At 47.3% G+C, this 23,106-nt stretch overlaps 1 protein-coding gene across 1 annotated transcript in view; it reads left to right on the top strand.

Moving 5' to 3' along the window:
* LOC132509181 (polycystin-1-like protein 2) overlaps window positions 1-23,106 on the top strand; it is an 81,941-nt gene that overhangs the window by 14,311 nt on the left and 44,524 nt on the right. The window contains 12 exon segments of the mRNA XM_060129819.1: window positions 7,232-7,461; window positions 9,455-9,685; window positions 9,688-9,858; window positions 12,034-12,111; window positions 14,519-14,568; window positions 16,298-16,415; window positions 17,933-18,140; window positions 19,979-20,099; window positions 20,817-20,952; window positions 22,088-22,132; window positions 22,135-22,251; window positions 22,779-22,849. Coding sequence (XP_059985802.1) covers window positions 7,232-7,461; window positions 9,455-9,685; window positions 9,688-9,858; window positions 12,034-12,111; window positions 14,519-14,568; window positions 16,298-16,415; window positions 17,933-18,140; window positions 19,979-20,099; window positions 20,817-20,952; window positions 22,088-22,132; window positions 22,135-22,251; window positions 22,779-22,849 — 1,576 coding nt within the window.

Below are 23,106 nucleotides of genomic sequence, written 5' to 3'. Positions count from 1 at the left end.
GTGGCTCACACAGTTTCTGTTGGACAGTGCTGAACTACATAATCATCTTGTTTTACAGACAAAGCTATTGAGGCTTCAAGAGGTCCAGTAGCGTTGCCCAAGCCACGCAGCTGGTGAGTGACAGCATAGCCAGGCAAGCCAGGGCTGCCTGGAATCAAAGCTCAGGCTCTTAGGCTCTTAGGCCCTGGTGGAGGACACAGCACGCAGCATCGGGGCCCAAGGGCACCAGACGCTGCATCCTCCAGGGAAGAATAGCTCCCCAAGCTGATGGCAGCTGAACACAATTCATAACATTTCAAAGTCCTACCTGGGCCTGGAATAAGCTCCATTCTACCCTGCTGGGTGCCCCAGCTGAAGGGGTGCCCCATCAGTTCCAGATCCTCCTTGGCATCTGGCTCATTTCAGAGAAATCAAGGATCCCCAGGGAAATCATGGAGGCCCATAAGCACCTCTCCTAACCCTGAAACATCTCTGGTTCTACTCTGTGTGGGCTAGAGGTTCTGAATTCAGCCCTGTGGGTGCCTGCCATTCCCAGAAGGCCTGGGTGGGCTGGGGCAACCCGGGGACCAACCCGGTCCACAGTCCAAATCTGATCCAGTGAGTGCGGGTCTCAAACTCAGAAGTCCTCTGGGGTCTCAGGCATTGTGCCATGCCGCAAAATAAAATGTGTCCAGAGGCTGGGGTTCTTATCCCAGATATGATGTGAGACCCAGAGACAATCTCTGGGTTTCCATTTCCTTCCCTATCACATTTATATTGATGGCGATCTTAACTGTTTCACAGAGTAAAATGAGAAATTAAATATGAAGTTGCTTTGGAGAAAAAAAAGGTTTAAGTAATAGAAATACCCATGGCATTATTCTGCAGGTTTCTTCCTGTTTGCTACCATTTCATCAATAAAACAAGAAATGCTGGGGCTTCCCTGGTGGCACAGTGGTTGAGAATCTGCCTGCCAATGCAGGGGACACGGGTTCGAGCCCTGATCTGGGAGGATCCCACATGCCGCGGAGCAACTGTGCCCGTGAGCCACAACTACTGAGCCTGCGCGTCTGGAGCCTGTGCTCCGCAACAAGAGAGGCCGCGACAGTGAGAGGCCCGCGCACTGCGATGAAGAGTGGCCCCCGCATGCTGCAACTAGAGAAAGCCCTCGCACAGAAACGAAGATCTAACATAGCCAAAAATAAATAAATTAAAAAAAAAACACAAGAAATGCTAAGTTACATAGTCTTTCAGCCCCCAAATTTTACACAAATTGCATTTGGCATAAGTCAAAATTGACTGACTGTAGCCCTGCTGAGTTCTTTAGTTACACAAGGACATTTCAGTAATATACAAATGTAGTTAAAAACTGGAGCAAATGGGACAAAAGGCAAATACTTGTCCACTCTGGATGGTGAGTCCAAGGGTGTTTATCATATTACTCTCTGGAATTCTCTGTGTGATTAAATGTTTTCATAATCTAAGAGAAACAGCAATAAACAATGCTTTACATTTGCAAACCCTCTGGGCATTTGCTGTAAGTGAAAGCTACTGCATTTTCTTTTCTCTTTCGAAAGAAATAAATGGTGATACCCTCCACCATCACTCCAACCCGATAACCCAATTTTGTCTACTTTAAAGATCTGTTAGACCTTGAAACTACCCACTCACCTTCTGCTATCATTTTTATTAACATTGGGAGATATATTTCTGATGCTTTCTTATCAGCACTAGCAGCCTCAGAACTCAGTTTACAGTGTGAAAAATGGCATGAATTTTAAGTATACAGAAGTCACATACTTCGTGCAAACATCACTATGCTTTTTTAAAATGTGTTTGTACGGACTCCTACTTTTGCTTAACTCCTCATTAGGCTAACAGGTGAATTTTTCAAATCGGACTCCGTCTCCATCCTAGATAAATCACATGAGCTAATGGATAGGATTCAATCTCAAATAGAAACAGCGTAAGAAGTCAAAGGATTTCTCCTTTAAAAGCTCCTTCTAGCCTTGCACTCCCCATGTCTTGTGTTCATTTGCATGCCAAGCTGTTTTGGTTCTCTGTTTGTCGTGGGAAACTTTCTACATTTCTGAAATTATATTATGTGCCTAAAGACACAATTTGAATAAAGTGAAATTTGTCCAAGTCCAGCGTTGGGTAATTCAGCGCCACCTACTGACAGATCTGGGTATTGCCATAATTCTTGGGTCTTTATTTTGAGTCACCTCTGGACAGAGCTAAGTCTGGGGGACCTCTCATTAAATTGTATCATATTCACGTCAAGTATCAAAGCAGTGTATACAAACCAGTAAGTGATGGAACTTTGAACTAATTTTTCAACTTTTTATTGAGGCATAAGATATGTATAGAAAATTGCACAAAAAGATACAGTTCAATTAATTTTTAGACAATAAACACATCCATGTAACCAGCACCTAGATCAAGAAACAAAACATGACCCAGTACCCAGAAATCCTCCACGGGCCGCCGCCCCACAAGGATACTGATTTCTAACATCATCGACTACTGTGACCTGTGTTTGAAATTTTTATAAATAGAATCATAAAGTATATTTTCTCTTGTCTTACTTCTGCTCAGTATGTTTTTGAGATTTATGCATATTGCTGTGTATAACTGTGATTTCTTTTTTCTCACTGCCGTATAACATTATGTTGTATGAATATTCCTCAACTTATCCATTCTAGTGTTGATACGCATTGGGGTGGTTTCCCATTTGTACTATTACAACTTGTGCAACTGTGAACATTCTAGTACATGTCTTTTCATGCACATATGTACACATTTCTGTTGGGTTTATACCCAGGAGTGGAATTCCTGGGTCATAGGATCATCAAATTTAAGTTGTTGTCTCCATTGCTTTGTACTCCAAGCACAGTTTCTCTTTGTTGGCAGCAGTTACTAAACCACTTTGCACTCTTTGCTCTTGGGTAAGATCACTGGGTGACAAATCAAGAAAAATCCATTTCTCTGCTTTTTAGTCCTGGGCAATTTCAGTTGGCACCAGAGTTTAGAGAATGGAATAAATTGCTTCTTCCAGACAGATTGCTGAAAAACAGGTAGGATTCAAGGCCATCTTCACATTTCTACAGTTAGTTTCCTTGTTCTGAAATCTACATGGTTTGATATTAATAATGGCCACTCCAACATTCTTTTGATTAGTGTTTGCTGTTACATCTTTCTTCCATCCTTTTACTTTTTTGTTGTTAACTGTTTTCTCAAAGTGATTATTTTTTAAAAATTTTTATTGGAGTATAGTTGTTTTACAATGTTGTATTAGTTTCTACTGTATAGCAAAGTGAATCAGCTATACGTATACATATATCCCCTCTTTTTTGTATTTCCTTCCCATTTAGGTCACCACAGAGCACTGAGTAGAGTCCCCTGTGCTATACAACCATCCTTTTACTTTTAACCTATCTATATTGTCATATTTAAAGTGGGCATCTTATAGACAGCATACAGTTGAGTCTTGGTTTTTAAAAATCTCATCTGGCATAATAATTGGTATGTTTAGACTGCTTACAATTAATGTAATTATTGACATAGTTAGATTTAGGTCTACTATTTTGTTATTTGTGTTCTGTTTGCACCCTCTGTTTATTTTCCCCCGTTCCTCTCCTTTCTTCCCCTCTTTTGGATTAGTTGAATATTTTCAGCATTCCATTTTAGCTTACCTATTGGCTTTTTGGGTTATTTTTCTTTGTATTACTTTTTAAATAGTTTCCTTGGGGATTACAACATACATATCTAACCTTTCACAGTCTACTTAGAGTTAATATTTTCCACTTCAGGTAAAATGTTATGGCCTTACCAGCATATAGTTTCCTTTGCCTGCCATCTTTTATGTTATAATTGTCAGCTGTAGGATGTTTACATACATTGAAAAGCCCTTTCAACAGTCATACATATATTAAAGAACTTAAGAGGAGAAAAATAGGCTACATTTACCAAGATATTTACCTTTTCTTGCACTCTCCCTTCATTCCTGAAGTTTCGAGTTTCCCTCTGATATCATTTCCCTTCAGCTGGAAAAACTTCCTTCAAATTGCCTTTTTCATTTTTTTAAAAAATAAATTTGTTTATTTATTTATGGCTGTGTTGGGTCTTCGTAGCCACGCACGGGCTTTCTCTAGTTGTGGCGAGCAGGGGCTACTGTTCGTTGCAGTGCACGGGCTTCATCATTGCGGTGGCTTCTCTTGTTGTGGAGCACGGGCTCTAGGCACATGAGCTTCAGTAGTTGTGGCACACGGGCTCAGTAGTTGTGCCTCATGGGCTCTAGAGCACAGGCTCAGTAGTTGTGTCACATGGGCTTAGTTGCTCCACGGCATGTGGGATCTTCCTGGACCAGGGCTCGAACTGCACTGGCAGGCAGATTCTTAACCACCGAGCCACTGGGGAAGCCCAAGCATTTCTTTTAAAGTAGATTTTGCAGCAACAAAGTCTCTTACAGAATTTCTTCATTCCTGAGAATGTCTTTATTTTGATTTAATTCCTGGAAGATATTTTTGCTGGCTATAGAATTATGTGTTGACAGCTCTTTTCTTTCAGCACTTTGAAGATGTCTTTCACTGTCTCTGACCTCCAGTTTCCAAAGAAATCTACAGTCATTCAAATCACTGTTTTCTCTACATGTAGTGTATCACTATTTTTTCAGACTGATCTCAAGATTTTTTTTATCTTCAATTTTCAGCACTTCACTATATGTGTGGGCAAGGTTTTCTTTAAGGTTTTTTTTTGTTTGTTTTTGTTTGTTTGTTTGTTTTTTACATTTGGGGTTTCATAGAACTTCTTGAATCTTTAAATTTACGTGCTTTGTCGAATCTGGAAAGTTTTCAGCCATTATTTCTTCACATATATTTTTCTACAGCAACCTCTTTCTTCTCTCTGGTGCTCCAATAACACAAATGTTTTACCTTTAGATATTGTTACACAGATTGCTGACATTCTGCTCATTTTTTAAATTTTTAATATTTTTTTCTCTATGTTCTTTAGATTGGATAATTTCTCTTGCTCTGTCTTCAAGCTCACTGACTTTTCCCTCTGCCATCTCAATTCTGCTATTGCATCCAACGAATGAATCTTTTATTTCAGACATTGTGTTATTCATTTCTAAAATTTCCACTTGGCTCTTGTTAATAGTTTCGGTTTCTCTGCTGAGAATGTCTAGCTTTCCATTCATTTCAAGTGAGTTTCCTTTTACTTCATGGAGCATAGTTATAATAGTTGGGTTAAAGTCTTTGACATTTTAATATCTGAGTCACCTCAGGGCTGACATCTACTGATTATGCTTCCCTTGAAATTTGGCCACATCTTCCTGGTTCTTTGTGTATCAGGCAATTCTGGATTATATTCTGAACATTTTAGGTAGTAGGTTCTGACACTCTGGGTCCTTTTAAGAATACTCTGGAAAATGTTAATTTTTTCTTGTCTGTTTGTTTTGTTTTAGCAGGCAACCAACCCAGTTAGGTTCAGACCACACATTCTGACTTGCCTTCTGTGAGCAGTGGTTCCCATTCCAGTTCAGTTTCCAAAACCGTCAGGGTCTGTTCCATTCATGTGCCACTCGGGGTGCTGGTTTATGTTGTACTTTAGTCCAAGAGGCCTTTGCTATATTTCTTTGGGTCTGTTCTGCACATGTGCAGTTTCTGGGTGAACTCATGATTCATGCTGGGCCATACACAGAATTAGGGAATCATCTTCTCTGCATCTCTCCTTTTCAGGACTTTCCCCACAATCTCCAGCTCCCACAGGCCCCTTTCCATGGATCCTCTGGATAGAAAGATCAGTTTTCTCTTAGGGATTTTGGGGTCTGCATCACCCCACACAGTCAGTGAGGCTCCAAGAGAGAGGACAGCCTGGGGTAGGTACAGGAGAGGGAAAAAAAGACTAACACAAAACAAAAGTGGGTATTTCCTCTGTAGTCTCAGACTCACTGGGGCCCTTTTTCTGGTCCTCTGGCTAAACAGAGGGTGTTTCTCTCGGGGTTTTTGTTTTCTTTACTCACTGTGCAGTACCATGACCCAGACTACCCTCGGGACAAAGTCAAGAGATAAAGGAGATTAAACAAACAAACAAACCCCCCCCACACACACACACACAAAAAACCCAGAAAGAAAACAGGAAACTCCCGTCTTTATGGATGATTCTTAAAGTTTTGACTTTCACCCGCAATCTGCCTACTGTTTTTTACTTTTCAGAGTCCTTGGGTAGTTTCTTTTTGTGTTCTGCCCAGGTTTTTAGTTGTAATTAATGGAAGAAATAGGCTATAGTGGGCTAACTCCATCTTGGCCGGCACCAAGAATCAGGTTACTGTTCTCCAAGCTTTATCACAACTGTATCCATTTGTAAACTATTTCTCAAGCCCTCACTATGTGCTAGGCTCTGTGCTAGATGCCAGGTATAAAGGGAGAACCAGACAGACACTGTCTGCACTGACAGCTCCACAGGGAAGCACGACAGTGAATAAGCGAGCACAAAAGGGGTGAGTGTCACCTAGGAGAAGCAGCAAAGCTATGGCAGTTATAAAAGAATCTAAGAAGACGCCCCTGAGGAGGTGATGTTTAAGCTGAGAACTGAAGGAAGAGCAAGCATATGAGCAAAGGGATGGGCAAGAGGCTTCCCTGTAAAGAGCACTTCTGGGCCTTGGGGTGGGGAAGAAGTGACATGTTCTATGAACTGGAAAGAGGTCTGAGCTACCAGTATAGTTACAGAAGGGGAGTGTGGCAGGAGCTGAGGAGGAGGACAGGAGAGGAGATCACATGAATCTTTTGGGGCCATTTGAGAGATTTTAAATTAGTCCCCTTGGGAAAATGAGAAGCAAAACATACTCACAATTTTGATATGCTTGGACTCATCCCATTTTACAAATGGGGAAAACAAGGCTCAGAAAGGTAGGCTGGGGCATAGTATTTTACAGATGAAGCAAGCAGGCCCAGAGAGGGGGTGTCTATGAGCCACAGAGGGAGAAAATGGCAGACAACGGACTTGCAGCCAAGTATTCCACTCCCTAATTAGTCAGAGCTATTTCTTCCATTTCTCACCTGCTCCAGGAGTCTCAGTGTAACCTTCACAAACACAGAGAGCGTGGCTTGGTTGTGGACCATCTTTTTCTTCATTGTTTTTTATCTTTGCAGAGCGGGGGAGATGTATGGTGGGAGTGCACGCAAGCACACGTGTGAATGCGCGTGTGTGTGAGCCCAACACTGGTAATGTTTCTGACCGTTGTTGGCAGTTTGTCCAGCAGCGTTTTCCACCAGTTCACAGCCCCTGGGGAATTCACTGTGTTTGTCGAGTGTACAACCAGCGAGTGGAACGTGATAGCTCAGAAGCAACTGACGATGTGAGACAAGATGGAGAGGCTCTGTGTGACTGGGTGTTCTGGCCTGTCCACATCAGGAACCAGCCCTCTCTCCTGGGCAGTCTTCAGGGACCCTCTGTGGATTCAGGTGGAGCTTGATGGAGGTGCGTCTGCAGAAATGGTCAAGGTCAAGGCAGCCTTGATTTGCCCCCAATCTATCCATCCAGCTCCCAGGCTTCAATAAATACTAACAGCAAACACTTATGGAGTTAGTGTCTTAGCCACTCATTTATTTAGTACCTAGTGTATACCAGGAACTGGTCTAAGTGCTTATATAGTAGCCCACCCAATACATTTTACGGAGGAAGAAATGGAAGGAAGGTTGAGAAATTTGGCCAAAGTCACAAGGCTAGTAAGCTAGTGAGAGCAACCATCCTTCTGAAGACCATTTGCATGCCCCTAGTCCCATCACAAGACTTGGACTTCCAAGCCATTCCCTGTTGGGGGAATGTGAATCTCAGCACAGCCAGCATCGACCAGCTTGACACAATCACATTGCCCCCAGTTAGGGCTGATAACTACAGCTGATCAACTACAGCAGCTGTTATGGCTGGTGTCCGTGCTAATTGCTCACAGTTTCTCTTCTGATTGGTCACAGAGGCCATTCTGATTGGCCATCATGTCCATTTTGATCAGTCAAGGTATCCATTCTGATCTGTCATGGCATCTATTCTGATTGGTCATAGCAATATTTCTCATTGGTCACAACGTCCATTCTAATTGGTCACAGCATCCATTCGGATTGGTCACAGTATCCATTCGGATTGGTCACAGTGTCCATTCTGATTTATCAGAACATCATTCTACTTAGCTGGTGCCCACGCAGTTTCAGTTGTTAAATACTTTGAATATCACCCCTTCTGTCAATAGACTCTCCCATCCTCACCGAAGGCAGTATCTTTCCTCAAGGCACAGGTCCAGTCTGAGATCTGGACAGAGACCTGTTGATACAAACTGAGTGGCACAGAGCTGTGGAGGTGAGGACATGTCTCAGTCCAACCTCATACCACCCAGAGCCTCACTCAGAGCAGTAACTTCATGGATCTATAACGGGACTTTAAACACAGTGCTTGGGGCTCCTTTCTGTTCTGGTGTGCTTGTTGGCTGAAGATAGCTTGCTAGGTGCACCTGGAAAAACTTAAGATAATCTTTTTTCATTCTACAAATATAATTGAGTGACTACTCTTTGTCAGGTATGGGGGGAGGCAGCAATAAACATGAAAGTCAGGGTTCCTGTTCTCAGAGGGCTTACATCAACACCATCAGCAGCAACAGTAGCATCACTCAAACAAGAAATACACTAGCTTGGTTTCTATTGGAAAGAATCTTAATTTAGTGGTTTAAATCATATTTTTTAAGAGTCAACCACAATATTTAGCATCCAGTTAGCATAACCAGCCCCAGTCTGTAAGGGAGCCCCATCTTAATGTGAACAGGCTGAGTTCTCTCGTTGGGCAGGGTTTCAGGCAGTTAGTCATGGAGATGGAAAGGGCTTCACTGCTTCGACTTAAGACAAGACTGGAGGCTAATTCTCATGCATAAAAACCAGCCACACCCTTAAGAGATGCTACCTTTTGAGCCTTCCTCGCCATAAGGATATCTCTATCAACAAAATGTTCTGAGGTTTTTACTACAAACTTTTAAGTTTACGGTAACATGTGCATAGTATAAATAATTAGAGGGACTTCCCTGGTGTCCAGTGGTTAAGACTCCGAGCTCCCAATGCAGGGGGCCCAGGTTTGATCCCTCATCAGGGAACTAGATCCTGCATGCTGCCACTAAGAACCCGCACGTGGCAACGAAGATCCTGTGTGCTGCAATTAAGACCCCACGCAGCCAAATAAATAAAATAAAATAAATAAAATAATTAGAATATGCAGGTGAGCAGAGAGGGCCCTGAAAGAAAAATCACTCATGAACCCAATACTCAGAGATAATCCGTTTTAATATTTGGGTGGGGAGGATATATCCTTACATATGTCTTTATATCCATATCTATGTCTATATGTGGAATCTGACTTTACAACTGGAGTCTGAACTACCTCAGTATAATCTACTGCATGACTGACATTCTTAAATGTGTCTTACTCCACCTAGGAACAGGGGTGACTTACACTGTGCTGTCAGGTAACACAACCCTGGCTGAGTTCACCACGCAGAGGGGCCCGCTCCCCTACAGTGTGACCCTGGATGGAGCAGTCCAGCAACAGATGGGCCCAGGGATGCACCACTTGGAGATCTGAGCCACCAGCAAGACCACCACCTCTGCCCCCTCCAGAAACATCACCATCCACTTCGTGGAGCCCCTGTCAGGCCTGCAGGCCTCCTGGGCTCTGGCAACTTGGAGCTTGGACAGGACCTACTGGTCAATGTCTCGGCGGCTCACGGTATCCCGGAGAGGCTGAACTTTGAGGTGGCAGGACTCAATGCAACCTTCTCCCATGAGAAAGAGAGCCTTGGGGGGCCATTTGGGACTTACCACGTGGCAGCTCCTCTTGAAGGTACTTGGAGTTTGTGGCTCCCCTTCCAAACCTCCCTCCTCTTCCCTTCCTGACTTGGTGTCCAGGGTTCTGCCAGCCAGTTTTTCAGTGTGTCCCAGACAAAAAGATGGTTCACAGCATCCAGCCTGGGTCACAAAATAAGGAAGAGACAGATATTACTTGCAGTTATAGAACTTATAGTCACAGGGATTCTCAACTTTGGCACTTCTGACATTTGGGACCAGATAATTCTTTGTTGTGGGGACCGTCCTGTCCACTGTAGGATGTTTAGCAGCATCCCTGGCCTCGACCCACTGGGTGCCAGTAGCCCCAGCCCCCAAGTCTCCAGACATTGCCAACTGTGCCCTGGGGAGCAAAACCCCCACTGAGAACCACTGGAAGAGAGCGGGAGTACTTGGATTTCTTCCATCATTTCTAGAGGAGAATGTGTTTCGGGAAACTGCAGTCCACGCCCTGCGGGGGAGAGATGGGTAAAAACTAAAGGGTGGGAGAGAGAGGGACAAGAGAGGAGGTATCAGGAGGCTGCCTGGAATAGAGATAGGGCAGCAGACCGGCTGGCCCCAGCCAGGGCAGGAGGCCACAGCTAACGTGCATTTAATCTGGAAAGAACAGAGTGTCTCTGAGGGCAGTGTGGTGAGGTCAGCAGGCAGGAAAGTGATGAAGGTGGCAGAGTCTCCAGCCCACCCAGGTCCGCTACCCTGGACCTCAGAGGTGTGTGAGAAAGGGGGTAATGATGTGCAGGTATGGGCTACCATGCCCTCAGCAAGGGATGTGGCAAAAGAGATGGCAGAAGGAACGACAGAGTCAAGAAGAGAAATATCGCAATTTCGCCAGGTACCAAAGGTACAGTTTGGAACAGGAAGAATCTGGAAATGAAATGGAACGACAATGGCAAATATAATAAAGAGGCTGTAATTCAAATGCAAATTAATTTTTGTCTCCTATAAAAGCTACTTGGTAGGAGATAAGAGATAAAATCTCCATACACCCTGTGACTTCGGGGCTCTCTCTTAGATGATAAGCAGTCTTCTCCTCCCCATGAGAAAAACAGACTGGACACCTCCAGGGATGAAGGGAGTGAGGGGGGAAGGACAGGGAACCAGGCAGGACAGGAAGGTGCTCACTTGGTGGCGCTGGCCTTGCTCTCACCGCCCAGCAGACGTTTGCAGCCGCCTCTCGCAGGAGCTTCTATGGGCCCTTGAGGCTCATAGACAACTGACAACTACAGATGTCAGACACCTACAACTGAGAACAGACAACTACAACTACCGAGAATAAGAATTCACTCAGTCCAGGGCTCTCCTGTCACCAGCAGGGTCCCTTTCTCTGTTCTCCTCGTTCTCTCTACCCTCTCCACCGCCTCCCCCCCGCCAAGGCTAACATCTGGCCCTTAGAAAATTCTCACCCAGTCCTTGGCTGCTTCCAGCCGACTGTAGTCATTTCCCAAATGCAGAAATGCTGCCTTTCCTCTCTCCCCTTCCCTCTCCTCCACCCGTCATAGATCATTCCAAGGGCATGAGTAAGGAACCTGTCCATGGGGGTTCCCAGCCTCAAAGAACACATACCCAGCTCACCAAGGGCCCTCTCTGAAGACCTTCTCTCCAGGCTTGAGAAGAGAAGAAGGTAGCACCCACCACCTCTTCCCCATGAGGGAGGCAGGGGGGCGGGGATACTCATGTAGCAGCGGCTCTCTCCAAGTCTTCTGACAAATGCTCCTCTCCCCTCCCCACTCTCTCGACCCTTTTAAAACCGTGTAATTGGCCTCCTTCTGCTGGAATCTCCTCTCTCATCTGGCAAATGAGCACCTGCTCATCCTCTGAACTTCAGCTCTAGCCCCTGCCCCACCTCATTAACCATTTCTTTCTCCCCCAAGGTAGAAGCAGACCCCCAACCCCATGCCCACACTGCCTTCCATGCCGATTCCCACACTGGAGTGTCCCACATGCCTACTAGACCATAAGGCCTTGAGGACAAGGACCATGTTTCATTCATCTCTGTGTCCCCAGAGCCTTGCACCATGCCTGGCATACATCAGGGATACATTAAATTCTTTGATGATGAAAGAGTCAGATACTGCCATCAGAGGACTGGAGAAGCACAGGCTGGGAGAACTGTCTCAGATCAAGTTAAACAATTTATTACAATGCCCATAATTCTCCACCCTTTGCATTGCAGGCACCTTTCTGGTCACTGTGCTGGTGAGGAACGCCTTCTCAGACTTGAGTTTGAAAATTGGAAGCATCACTGTCACAGGTAAGAATTTTCTGCAAGGGGGTATAAAACTTGTGACCAGGAGTTTAGGGCATTGCACTTCCTCGGGAATCTAGTGAGGGGGCCCTCAAAACAGAGCTTTGAATGCTTATTTTGTTTCACAGATATTAAGAATTCTCTGGTTACTCTAAATAGGCAATAATGTAAGCAACAGAACATCCAACCATTGATACAGAATTCTAAAACATTCGAATTTTTATTAGTTACACTGCTTTAGGCTTCAAATAATAGAAAGCCCAACATAAGTGGCTTTAAGTTCAAGTCTTATTATCTTACATAACTAAGAAGTTAGTTCCCAGGTTGGTTCAGTGGCTCAGTGTCACCAGCGAGGACCCAGGCTCAGTCTGTCATTCTGCTCTGCCATCCTCAGAGCTTTCGCTTGGTCCTTAGGCTTGTGTCTCATGCAATCAAGATGGCTGCCGCAGTTCCAGACATCACCAGTCAACCCAGCATTATCCAGCAGCAGCAGAAACCCATGTCCCCCTGTGCATCTCTTTATATTAGGGAAAAAAAATCTTTCCCACTAGTCCCCAGCAATCTTCCCTTTAGATGCCATTGGCCAAAGTTGGGTCAGGTGCCCAGCTGTAAGGGATGCTGGGAATCCAGCATTTTTAGGCTCTGTGGGAGAAGATGGATTCTGACAGCCAAGAGGAAGAGCAGGGTATTGGCTGTTGGTAGGCAGCCAATAGTAGATGTCACTGTCTTAAAATTCACCTTGACTGTGTTTGCCTGGACTTTTAAGTAGCAAGAGAAAGAAAAGCAGTTCAAAATGGCTCAAGCCAAAGGAAATTTCATCAACTCAGAAAATAAAAGTCCAGGGTTTAGGCACAGCAGGATCCAGCCACGCAATGTCTTCGGAAATCTGCCTCTCTCCATCTCTTTGTTCTATGTTGGCTTCAGTCCGACTCCCTCTTCCCAGGTCGTAGCAAGATGGCTGCAGGCTTCAGTCCTTAACCCCAGAGGAGAAAGAGCATCTCCATGTTGATATTTTCAGAACAAGTCCTGAGGCTGCCTCTCACTTGTCTAAGCTTGGTTCATGGTCCCTCCTAGACCTGTTGCTGAGACCAGAGGGGAGTGGTACTCAGGGCAGACCAGGATCACACGTCCACCCCGGAACATGACGTAGGATCAGATTCACCCAAAGGACTGAGGGTGGGGAGGGATGGTTCCCCAGGGAAAATATCATCTGTCAGTGCCATTATCAAAAGAAGAGGGCGTGGATGCCTGGACGGGGGAAGAAAATATGAGATGTCCGTTCTACTTACTGTCCACAGTCCTCCTAGGAGTTTCCACGTATGGAATTTGAGGTCCAGGGAGGTTAATTGACTTTGCAAAAGTCACTCAGCTAATTCATGGCAGGATCAGGGTAGCGACAATTTCTCTGGATTTCTTCATTCAGGGTTATTGGACCATCTTCCTTCTTATGGTTAAGAAAGATCTCTGTGTCTGGCATTTTAGCTTTGTTTTGTATGATTTTACAGACCTTCAAACTTATCATTGTGAGAATAAGAATTCACTGAGAGGGAATTCTTTAAAGATCAGTAATACCCTGGTCTTAAAACATCCAAGTCACCAGGGCCTAGCGAATCACATGGAATGACCAACCCTAAGTGCTTAACTTAATCACTACACTTTAATTAGATATTAATCAAACTCACATTTCAATATCTTCAGAGCATATCAGCTGAGAGTACCTTTTCCATTTTTTTTAACTTGACACACTAATATTCTTTACAGATGAATAGATGACAGAGCACTAATATATACAGCACAGCATTCAGTCCTCCTGGAGCTTTGAGAAATAAGGGCTGCCTTCAGCCTTCTTTACGGATGAGGCACCTAAGACTCAGAAAGAGTAACTAACCTGCCGAGGTTCGCACAGCCATTAAGACGCCAATGAATGGATCCAGAAACACACCATGGCGTGCTGAGTCCAGCTCCTACCAGCCTGCCAGAGCTGGTTGTGCCCATCTCTCCCACTATGCATTCAGTGAGGTCACCTTGGTATCCTGAAATCTGCCTGTATGGGAGCATTTGCACCACAGAAAATAGCATATGAGATGAGGGCTCCCCACCCTCACCCTTCAACTGGCAGGTAAACATTAATGGCGAACAGCTGCAAGTCTGACCTTAATCTTGTTCTACCTGCCATTGGCAGCTGCCCGCCTCTTTCTTACCTGCCAAAGAGGTGTCTATAGCCCAGTGGTGAACATGACGGTTTTGCTTTTGACCCATTTCCTACAACCTGAATATTCTCTGCGTGTCCCTAAACCATTTCCAAAGACAGGCAGATACTCCCAGGGCATCCTCAGCGTACCCTCTGACTCTGCCCTTTGGTGACCTTATAAACACCACCAACGTCTGACACCCAACCCCACTGTGTTCATAGCTCCTTTCAGTCTCCAAGAACCACCTGGAACAAAGGCTCAGGAAAAGAATGTGAGCATTTTTTTAAAAACACTTAACCTCACAAGAAAAAGATGTCTAAGTACTCTGTTTTAGTTTTGAATTTGGGCTTTTTGGTGCTAACAGCAGAGCACTAGCAATCACTGAGGCTTCTTCTGTTTAAAAAGAAACCCAGAGGGATTGAAATCAAATGAAGCACGTCCTCTAACCACAACAGCAGCATGTTATAAATCAATAATAAGTTATCTAGGATACGTAGATATCTCTCAGACATCTTGGAAATTAAACAGCACACTTCTTAAAGAAAAAAGATCAATGGGTCAAAGGAAAAAATCACAAGGATATTTTAAAATATTTTAAGTGATAATGACAACACAACCTATCCAAATTTATGGGATACAGCTAAGGCAGTGCTCGGATGGAAATTCATGGCTTTTAATGCTTATATGAGAAAAAAGGCCCAGGTCTTTTGGTATTTATAGCAAGACTAAGTCTTTGACTCCTTGCTGTTGACATTGCTCATGCATGCATTTATTCAATAACAAGACTTATTGTGCCTCTACAATGTTCAAGGATTGGTATTAGGGGCTGGGGAAACAATGGTGAATAAACAGATGTGGTCCCTGCCTTCAGAAAGCTTAGTGGGTGAGACTAACTCACAAGTTAGCATATAATTAAGAACTGTGATGCATCTAGCTAGAACCAATACAGTGCAGTGACAGCAACTAACGGAGGGTGGACTAGCAAATGTGATCAGACACGGGCTCTTGAGAGGTAACATTTAAGTGGGGACCTGAAGATAGGACAGTCAGCCATCCTGGAAGCAGAACAAGAGCTGTCTAGGTATGTAGATGAGAAGGCCCTGAGGCCTGCTGTTGGAGGTGGGGAGGATGTAGGAGATTATAGAGACGGACAGAGGCCAAATCACATGGGGCCTCAGGTGCCAAGGCAAGGGGGTTGAGCTTTATTCTCAAACCAGAGAGACCCCTGGGGACTGAGTTCTGCCACAGCCTCCTGTTATTCCCAGGACAAGCCCTCTGGGCCTGAGCTGTTTAACAGGTCTAACCAGAACTGATCCTGGAACACACCACATGCCTGCCAACCCCTTTCCTTGAATTCACGTGCTCTCCATCGTTGCCCCAGCTCGCCCTCACTCCTCCTCCTTCCCCGGCTCCATAGCCCTGGGGTCCTGTCCTCTGGGAAGCTTGCCCTGACACCAGCTGTCTGCTGTGTAGAGGTAATAGCTCCGCGCTGTCCTCTGCTCCAGACACAAGAGGAAGCGCGTCACTCGTTTTTCTCATCTGATCCACAGCAGCCCCAGGAGTCAGACACTGTCAAACCTTAGGGGGAACAGCCGTCCTCAACCTACTTCCTCCCTCATCTATTATCACGATCCCCTGAGCCCTCTCTACTGCAGCAGTTAGCACTCTGCATTTTAATTGTTGGGTTCCTTGTCTGTCAGACTAGGTATAAGGGCGGGGGCTGGCTCTCTATTCCTCTATCTCCAGGCCTCAAGCACTGGGCCTGGCCCAGAGCAGGCTCTGTTAATGCAGCTGAACGCATGATGAACCCTTGGCACCCAGCCCGCACTCGGCCTAGTCACTTACCCAGTGATCCATCCCCTGCAGGCTAGGGGGATCAGACAGGTCTGCCTCCACTCCATGCCTCACACTGTGGCCACCCCTGGCACAGACTGCTCTGGGGCGCAGGGTGGGATGCCAGCTGTGGAGGGCGTCTCACCAGCCAGCTGCTTTTTCTGCAGAGAGATAGAGGGGATGTGGAGCTGTGCATGGAACCCGGTCAGTACTTGGATCCTTTCACGACAGTGACTCTGGGCTGGCCAGATAGTAACAAGGACTTTCGCTTCCAGTGGGCATGTGGTAGGTGACCTTAGAACTCTGAACCGTCCTATCTCACCACGGAGTGATGGACAGCGGTCAGCTTTTGCTGCTCTTTTTCTTAACCTTCACACCAGGATTACTCACGCTTGACGTTTTGTGTGCCTTGTATGTGCCAGAGATTGTGAATTCCATAGAAATGGGAGGTGGGTGGAAGCAGTGGCAAACCACGATGGGGGTGGCCCTGAATGCAGGCAACCAGGAGAGGCACTATCTGTAGAGAATTTAGGAACAACAGTTAAACCCAGTTAAACCCAGCCTGCTTTTTTATTGTCACCACAAACAACATTAGTGGTAAAATACTCCTCCCCTCTTGGACTGAACCCCTCTTTTAACCTCCACGCTCTTGGTATGCCACTGAGAAGATAGTTTAGAAGGAGGAAGTGATGAGGCCTTTTCTGACAAACCAAGATGGTAGCACCAGTACTTATTTTTAAGAAATGGTTGTTCTCCTTTTTATACGGATATATCCTAGCTATGCACACTCTTCTAGAAATAAAATGAATGCCGTTCACACTGTACATATTGTTTTTGTTACCCTTTTTTTTCATTGAACATTGTATCCCACATATTTTCATGTCTTGGTATCTTCTTCTCCATCTTGATTTTCATAATAACTGCATAATAGACTGTCAAGTTGCTGCATGATCATTTATTTACCAGTGCCCTCTTTTTGGACACTGAGGTTGTTTCAAATGATTTGCCCTTATAAACAACGCTGTAATGAACATCCTTACGGTTCAATCTTTACTTGTGGCTGTGGTTACTTTCATAAACAAGTTCCCAGAAATGGAATAACTGGGTCAAAAGTCATGTAACATTTGAAGTCTTTTGATATTAATCGGTAAGTGCTCAGGACATCCTTCAGCATGTTAGTTCTTGTTATCTGAATTAATAGAGGATACAAATATAGGCTTTAGGTGATTGAGCTGATGACCTGACCCCAGGCATATCCTGTGAATGACTACACATCAGGGGTAGTTGGGGTAGTGGATACCCATTAATCAACAGAGTTGAAGGGCAAAGGACACAGAGACTTACTGAGTTGGTACAAAGCACGAGATGACATGCAGCGTCCCAGATAGAGATACAGCCTCCCAGGTCCCCAATGTACCGCACAGAGACAAACAGCTGTAGACAATCACTTACACCAGGGACAAGAAGGCGCCTTCTCCCAGGCGGGGCTGTATATCCTCTGGGAGCCTCTCCTGCTCTGTGCTGGCCTGCTCACCAGTGCAAGTCACTGATGCAAAACAAGCCAACACATCCTGCAGGTTTGCTCAGAGTCTGGGTGAAGCGGGGGTCATTTCCCCAGAAACATTCTTCTGTGGCACCATTCCTTCAACCTGAAACTAAAAAAAAAAGAATCTCTATTTGGAACCAATTTTCTTATCCGTGACCCATTTCTTCTAAAAACCCCAAACCAGAAGGTAGCCACATGTGTCAAGTTCAAGGTGCCTGGGTGGATCACAGTGTTGGCCTACCTCTCTCTCTCTCAGGGCACTGCTGGGCTCAGTGGAGCGACTGTGTTGAGAGGCAGCTGCGCCGCACAGACCAGAGGGAGTTGGTAGTGCCACCATCCCACCTGCCAACGCCTGACTCTGCTGTTACCCTGCGCCTGGCAGTCTGGAGAGGCCGGGAGCTGGAGAACCTGGAGAAGCAGTGCCTCTGTGTGTCTGACCCCCTGGAACTCAGGCCGCGAGTCAGGTGGGAGCACCAGAGCAAACTCCTGCAGGGCTGCCGTTTGGCCAACAGCTCTGGCTACACTGACTAAGGGGTAGGACATACAGTGGTGGGTAAAACCAGACCCAGTCTCAGTTCTCACTGGGGTTACTTGGTGATCAGCAGTGGTTCACACAAATGAATGGAAGGAGAGAGCACGCCTCTATGACAACTTCCCCGACTCGGGGTCAGGGAAGGCTGCCCTCAGCAGAGATGTGAAGACAGAAGAGGAATTAACTTGGCCAGGAAAAGGGAGGGCGGGAGACAGGACAGACAGTAAATGGAGGGAGCATACAATAATCTGGAAGTGAAAGAGGCTGGTGTGGCTGGAGCATGGCGGAAGAGCAGGCAGGGTTGGCTCCGGCAGGGCCTTGAGGGTTATGTCAGACACATGACTTCGGCCTTTATCCTAAGAGTTCTGGAAAGCCACCCAAGACTTTTAAGCAGGCTGGGAACATGATCACGTTTTGCTTCCAAACGCTCTGGTAGCAGGGTGGAGAAGCGGCTGGGGCGGGGTCGGGAGGCTGCGAGAGAGGACTCAGGGAGGTTGCTTAGGCACTTGCAGGAATCAAGGTGAGAGTTCAAGGTGGCCCGGCCATCAGCTGGGTCCCTGAAGGAAGCAGATGGCTCACTGAAATTGGGAACGGAGGGGAGTTGGATAAAGAGTCTATTTACAGACAAGGGCAGGGATAAGGGGATCAACCAGGGATGACAATGCAGGACTACAACAGGAGGAAGCCATTGTCCCTCTTAGGCCTGCAGGGGTAAGAGAAGGGGATGGCATCTCTGGAACCCCCTTGGGAGCTGCAGCTGCGGGAGAGGTGCCCCCGGCACGAGCTGTGGTCTTGGCCAGAGGAACACGGCCTCTGCCAACTGCAGTCCATTTGGTAAGGAGCAGGGAAAGTGGTGAATAACTATCCCAACCTCTCTCCTCTCAATGCTCCCCATTGGCTGGGCCCATTGGCAGGTGTGGAGACTCGGTGATGCAGTCTATGGAGATCAGTCCCTGGCGCACAGAGCCACAGAGCTGATGGCAAGTGGGCTGCAGGGGCAAATGGAGAATGTCTGGCTCACTTGCACTAGGGTAGACGTGAAGACAGAAGTGGGGAGATTCGAGAGCTATTTTAAAGCTCATACTAAAAGGACTGGGGATGGGTTGGACACAGCAGGAGTCAGTGATCTCTCACTGGCTCCTGTGAGGGAATATGACATTACACAGAAGGCCCAGGACTCGGGTCCAGACGTGTGGGCCCATGTTCCATCCCCCACTCAGGAGCTGTGTCACTGGGACTAATCACACAACTTTCTGAGCTCAGTTTGCTCGTCTGTGATATGGGGATTCTCACAGGGTTGTGGTCAGCACTGGCTAAGCTAATAACAACGGGATGTGGCATGTGTGCTGTAAAATCCCAGGATTCACTGATCGTTATCAGCACTAGAAAGAATCATGGAAATTGACTGCTCTTATCCCCTCACTTTACAGGTGAGGAAACTGAGGCTCAGGGAGGTTAAGTGGCTTGTGCAAAGCAGTCATTCACAAGTGGCAGGGGCGGGATTGGAGCCTAGGGTCCTCTCTCAGCCTCACGTACTTTCCGTGTCATTCTCTTGTGCAGTGAATGAAATGGGAATTCAGGCAGGAATGAATCGCTTCATCTTCGTGACCTGGTTTTGGTTGGGGCAGAAGTTGTTTTTATTCCATCTTTCACTTGACAAAGCCATTTCCTACCTTCTCAAAGGACTTGAGAAGAACTGGACAAAAGACCAGGCGGGCGGCCACAACGTCTGAGGGAGCATCCCTGCTCCGTTCTCTGTCTCCCTTTCAGCTGTGAGGAGAACTGCAGGCCAGTGAATGCCAGCAGGGGCGTTATGCTCAAGGTCACCGTGGGGGACAAGTCTGCAGCAGCCGTGTTCAGCCGGTATTTAGATGACACCCTGCTGGAGAAGGCGAGGACACTGGCAGCCTCTCAAAAACAGAAACGTCTTCCCACTTTGATTGACCAGACCTGAGTCACATGCCCAGGACTGAGCTGGGGTTTGGTCAACTCCACTCAGAGCCCGAGGAGTAGGAGTCGGGGGCTGGGGAGCATTGGTCAGAAGACAGAACGGATGCAGCGGAGCAGAAACAATAGGGAAACATCGCAGCAGATGCTGTGGGTGCCCAGCCCATCCTTACCAGGCTGATGCAGGCATCCCCCAACTGCGATGGGGCGGCTGCTGGCCAATAACTGTGGGGTCTAACAGCCTAGCCCCCCGGGCTCTGAGTGAGACAATTTCTGTGGTGCAGCTTATGCTCCAGAGCTCCCCATGGGATCAGGCTGAATGAAGCTGGATGCCTCCCGAAACCACTTCTTTGCCTTGTTTCATTCTCCACCCCATTCGGCTTCCCTCCCTGCCCTCCTGGTTTTGCCTGAGAGCCTCCCTCACAAATGCCCTGCACACAGATCCTTGTCTCAGACTCTGCTTCCAGGGAACTGGACAAGGACAAACACTCTAACGCGGCTGGAGATGAGCTATTTGGGCTGACCTCAGGAAAGCAGGTGATACTGCCGTCAATCCATTGGAGACAAATCTGAAAGGCCTCCCAGGGTCAGAAGCCACTGCCCTGCTGAGTCCTGTAGGCTGGCTGCAGCCTCAGGGGCCCTGGGCTGTGCTCTCTTTCAGGCCGAGCCCCTCCCAGCAGCCTGCAGACTCCAAGGATTCTGGCCACGTTCTTTAATCCTCCTTCAGAGCGACACCCTGCTGCTGAACAGCTCCTTCCTGAGGACCAGCAGCCAGGCCACCGGAACCAGAGTCAGAGGTGGGAAGGCCTCCTTCAGTCTCATGTCACAGATCCTGTCTCCTGCAGACAGTGAGCAAGACAAACCCAGGAGCGCTGAAACAGGGGACATCAGTGCAGTGCGGGGGCCATACACAGGCTCTGGTGTGAATCCCACCACCGCCGCCTTCTAACTGGAAGACTTCGGGCATCGGATTCAAGGTCTCTGTGTCTCAATTTCCTCTCATGCAAACGGCAGAACAGAAACACCCGCCTCTGAACTGTATGATGCAGGGTGGATGACACACCACCAGTGGTAAAAGCAGTGGGGTGTGCAGCCTGCACGTCCTGCCAGGCGATTCAGTGCTTCTCACTTAAGACAAGCCCAGAGCAGCAGGAAAAGTAGACTCTCAAAAAGATAAATAATGGGGTGATTATTCTTTTTCAGGTGCATTCCTTTGATTCAGTATTTCTCAAAGTGGCCCATAGACCACCTGCCCAGGATAACCTGGGGTACTAGTTTAAAATGCACACTCCTGGGTTCACCCCAAACCTTCTGAATTAAGTGTAGGCCAGGGAATTCATTTTAATTGATTAAAATTCTCTATGCCCAGCTCTTCCAGGTGTGCACTCCTTTTGAAAAACCAGGTGATTATAACAGGTGGTGTGGGGTATTGGCGCAGCTTAGCTGGGGGCTCTTCGTGGTGCTATGGGAGCCCATGGTTTTGGGGGGAGTTCTGCGTGTTTCCAGATCCTGGCTGTGGCCTGTCCTAACTCGGTCTCTTGATCAAGTCTTGTTTCCCGATATACTCCCTCCTCACTAAAGCCCTGGGAGGAAGCTATTATTATTAGCCCCATTTTACAGATGAGAAACTGATTCTTAAAAAGGTGAAAGCCACGGTCACATGGATAGTAAATGGCAGGACTGGGATTCTATCTCTGCCCAGTTTCTCAGAGACCCTGGAATGCCCTGCATCAAGGGGGTGAGGGGGTGGGCATGGGAGTTGTTAGATATGCAGATTTCTGGGCCCCACCCCAGAATCTACAGAGAGGTCTGAGGCCCTGGAGAGGGGCCTGGGAACCTGCATGTTGAACAAGCTCCCAGGAGATCGTGAACCATGGCGGAGTTTGTGCGCCTCACACAGCCCCCTAAGCACCCTCCGTTTCCTCTCCCCAGCAGTGACCCGGCACGCCTACAGGGAGGGCACCTACGTGATCAGCTCCCACTGCCCACCTGTACCACTGCCCCAGAGAAGGGCACTGTTCTGACGAGCTTTGCCATCTTCTGCAACGCTTCCGCCGCCCTGGGGCTCCTGGAGTACTGCTTCTGCCTGGAGTCAGGTACCGGCTTGGGACTAGCTCTCCCCTCAGCTCCTGGGCTCATCCTCTCCAAGATTAGGTGCCTGTCTCTCTCTGGGAGCTGCAAAGAATATGTTCCATGTGTGAGAGAGGTTTGCAGGATGACCCTGAAGCCCCGCCCCCAGGCACACAGACCCTGCCACACATCTCAGCGAGGTGAGAAGCAGGAACTCCCTATCTTCTCCACAACTGTGGAGGCCAAAACGACCTCTATCGTGGCATGAGGGACGTGGAACAGGCTAAATGGAGGAGGATATGCAGAAGTGTGACCACGTGGGGTCGCTACCAGGATACCACTCCTCAGTGCACACTCGGAGTAGCCCCGACCCCTGGAGCCACTCAGGACAGGGGTGGCCTGGTTCACAGAACCGTCCACGATGCTACTGACCCCACTTTGCGGGAGGTAGCTGGGAATGGGCGATGTCACAGAGCATGCTGAGCTGAGACAAGACCTGTTTTGCACAGGTTTACAGGAGAGGACGGAGCATGCTGATGCCACCCCACTTCAGTGCCCCAGCCAGTGTCCTGTCACCACAACCCACACCCAAGACAGCAGCAGGGCATCAGCAGGAGAGACGGGGTGAGCGCCCACATTGCCTCTGCTCTTCCGATTTGGGGGTGGTTGGTCCTTGGCGGGCCCGTTTGAGTCCTTGTCTCCTCCCAATGGCCTTTGGCATTCTGTGACCCTCACAAGAGCTCTGAAAATGTGCCAGTCAGATGGGACCTTCCTGCAAACCTAGGCTCCAGGAGTGTTGCAGGGGTGCTCCCCAGGGTCCGGCATTAAACACCACAAGGACATAAACTGAACCCATTGACTAGGCGAAGGTGGAGGGGCCC

This window comes from Lagenorhynchus albirostris, chromosome 19 (genome assembly GCF_949774975.1).
Source record: "Lagenorhynchus albirostris chromosome 19, mLagAlb1.1, whole genome shotgun sequence".
Taxonomy (NCBI): Eukaryota; Metazoa; Chordata; class Mammalia; order Artiodactyla; family Delphinidae; genus Lagenorhynchus; species Lagenorhynchus albirostris.
Note: the sequence above shows the minus strand (reverse complement) of the source record. Positions and strands in the feature narration are given on the sequence as shown.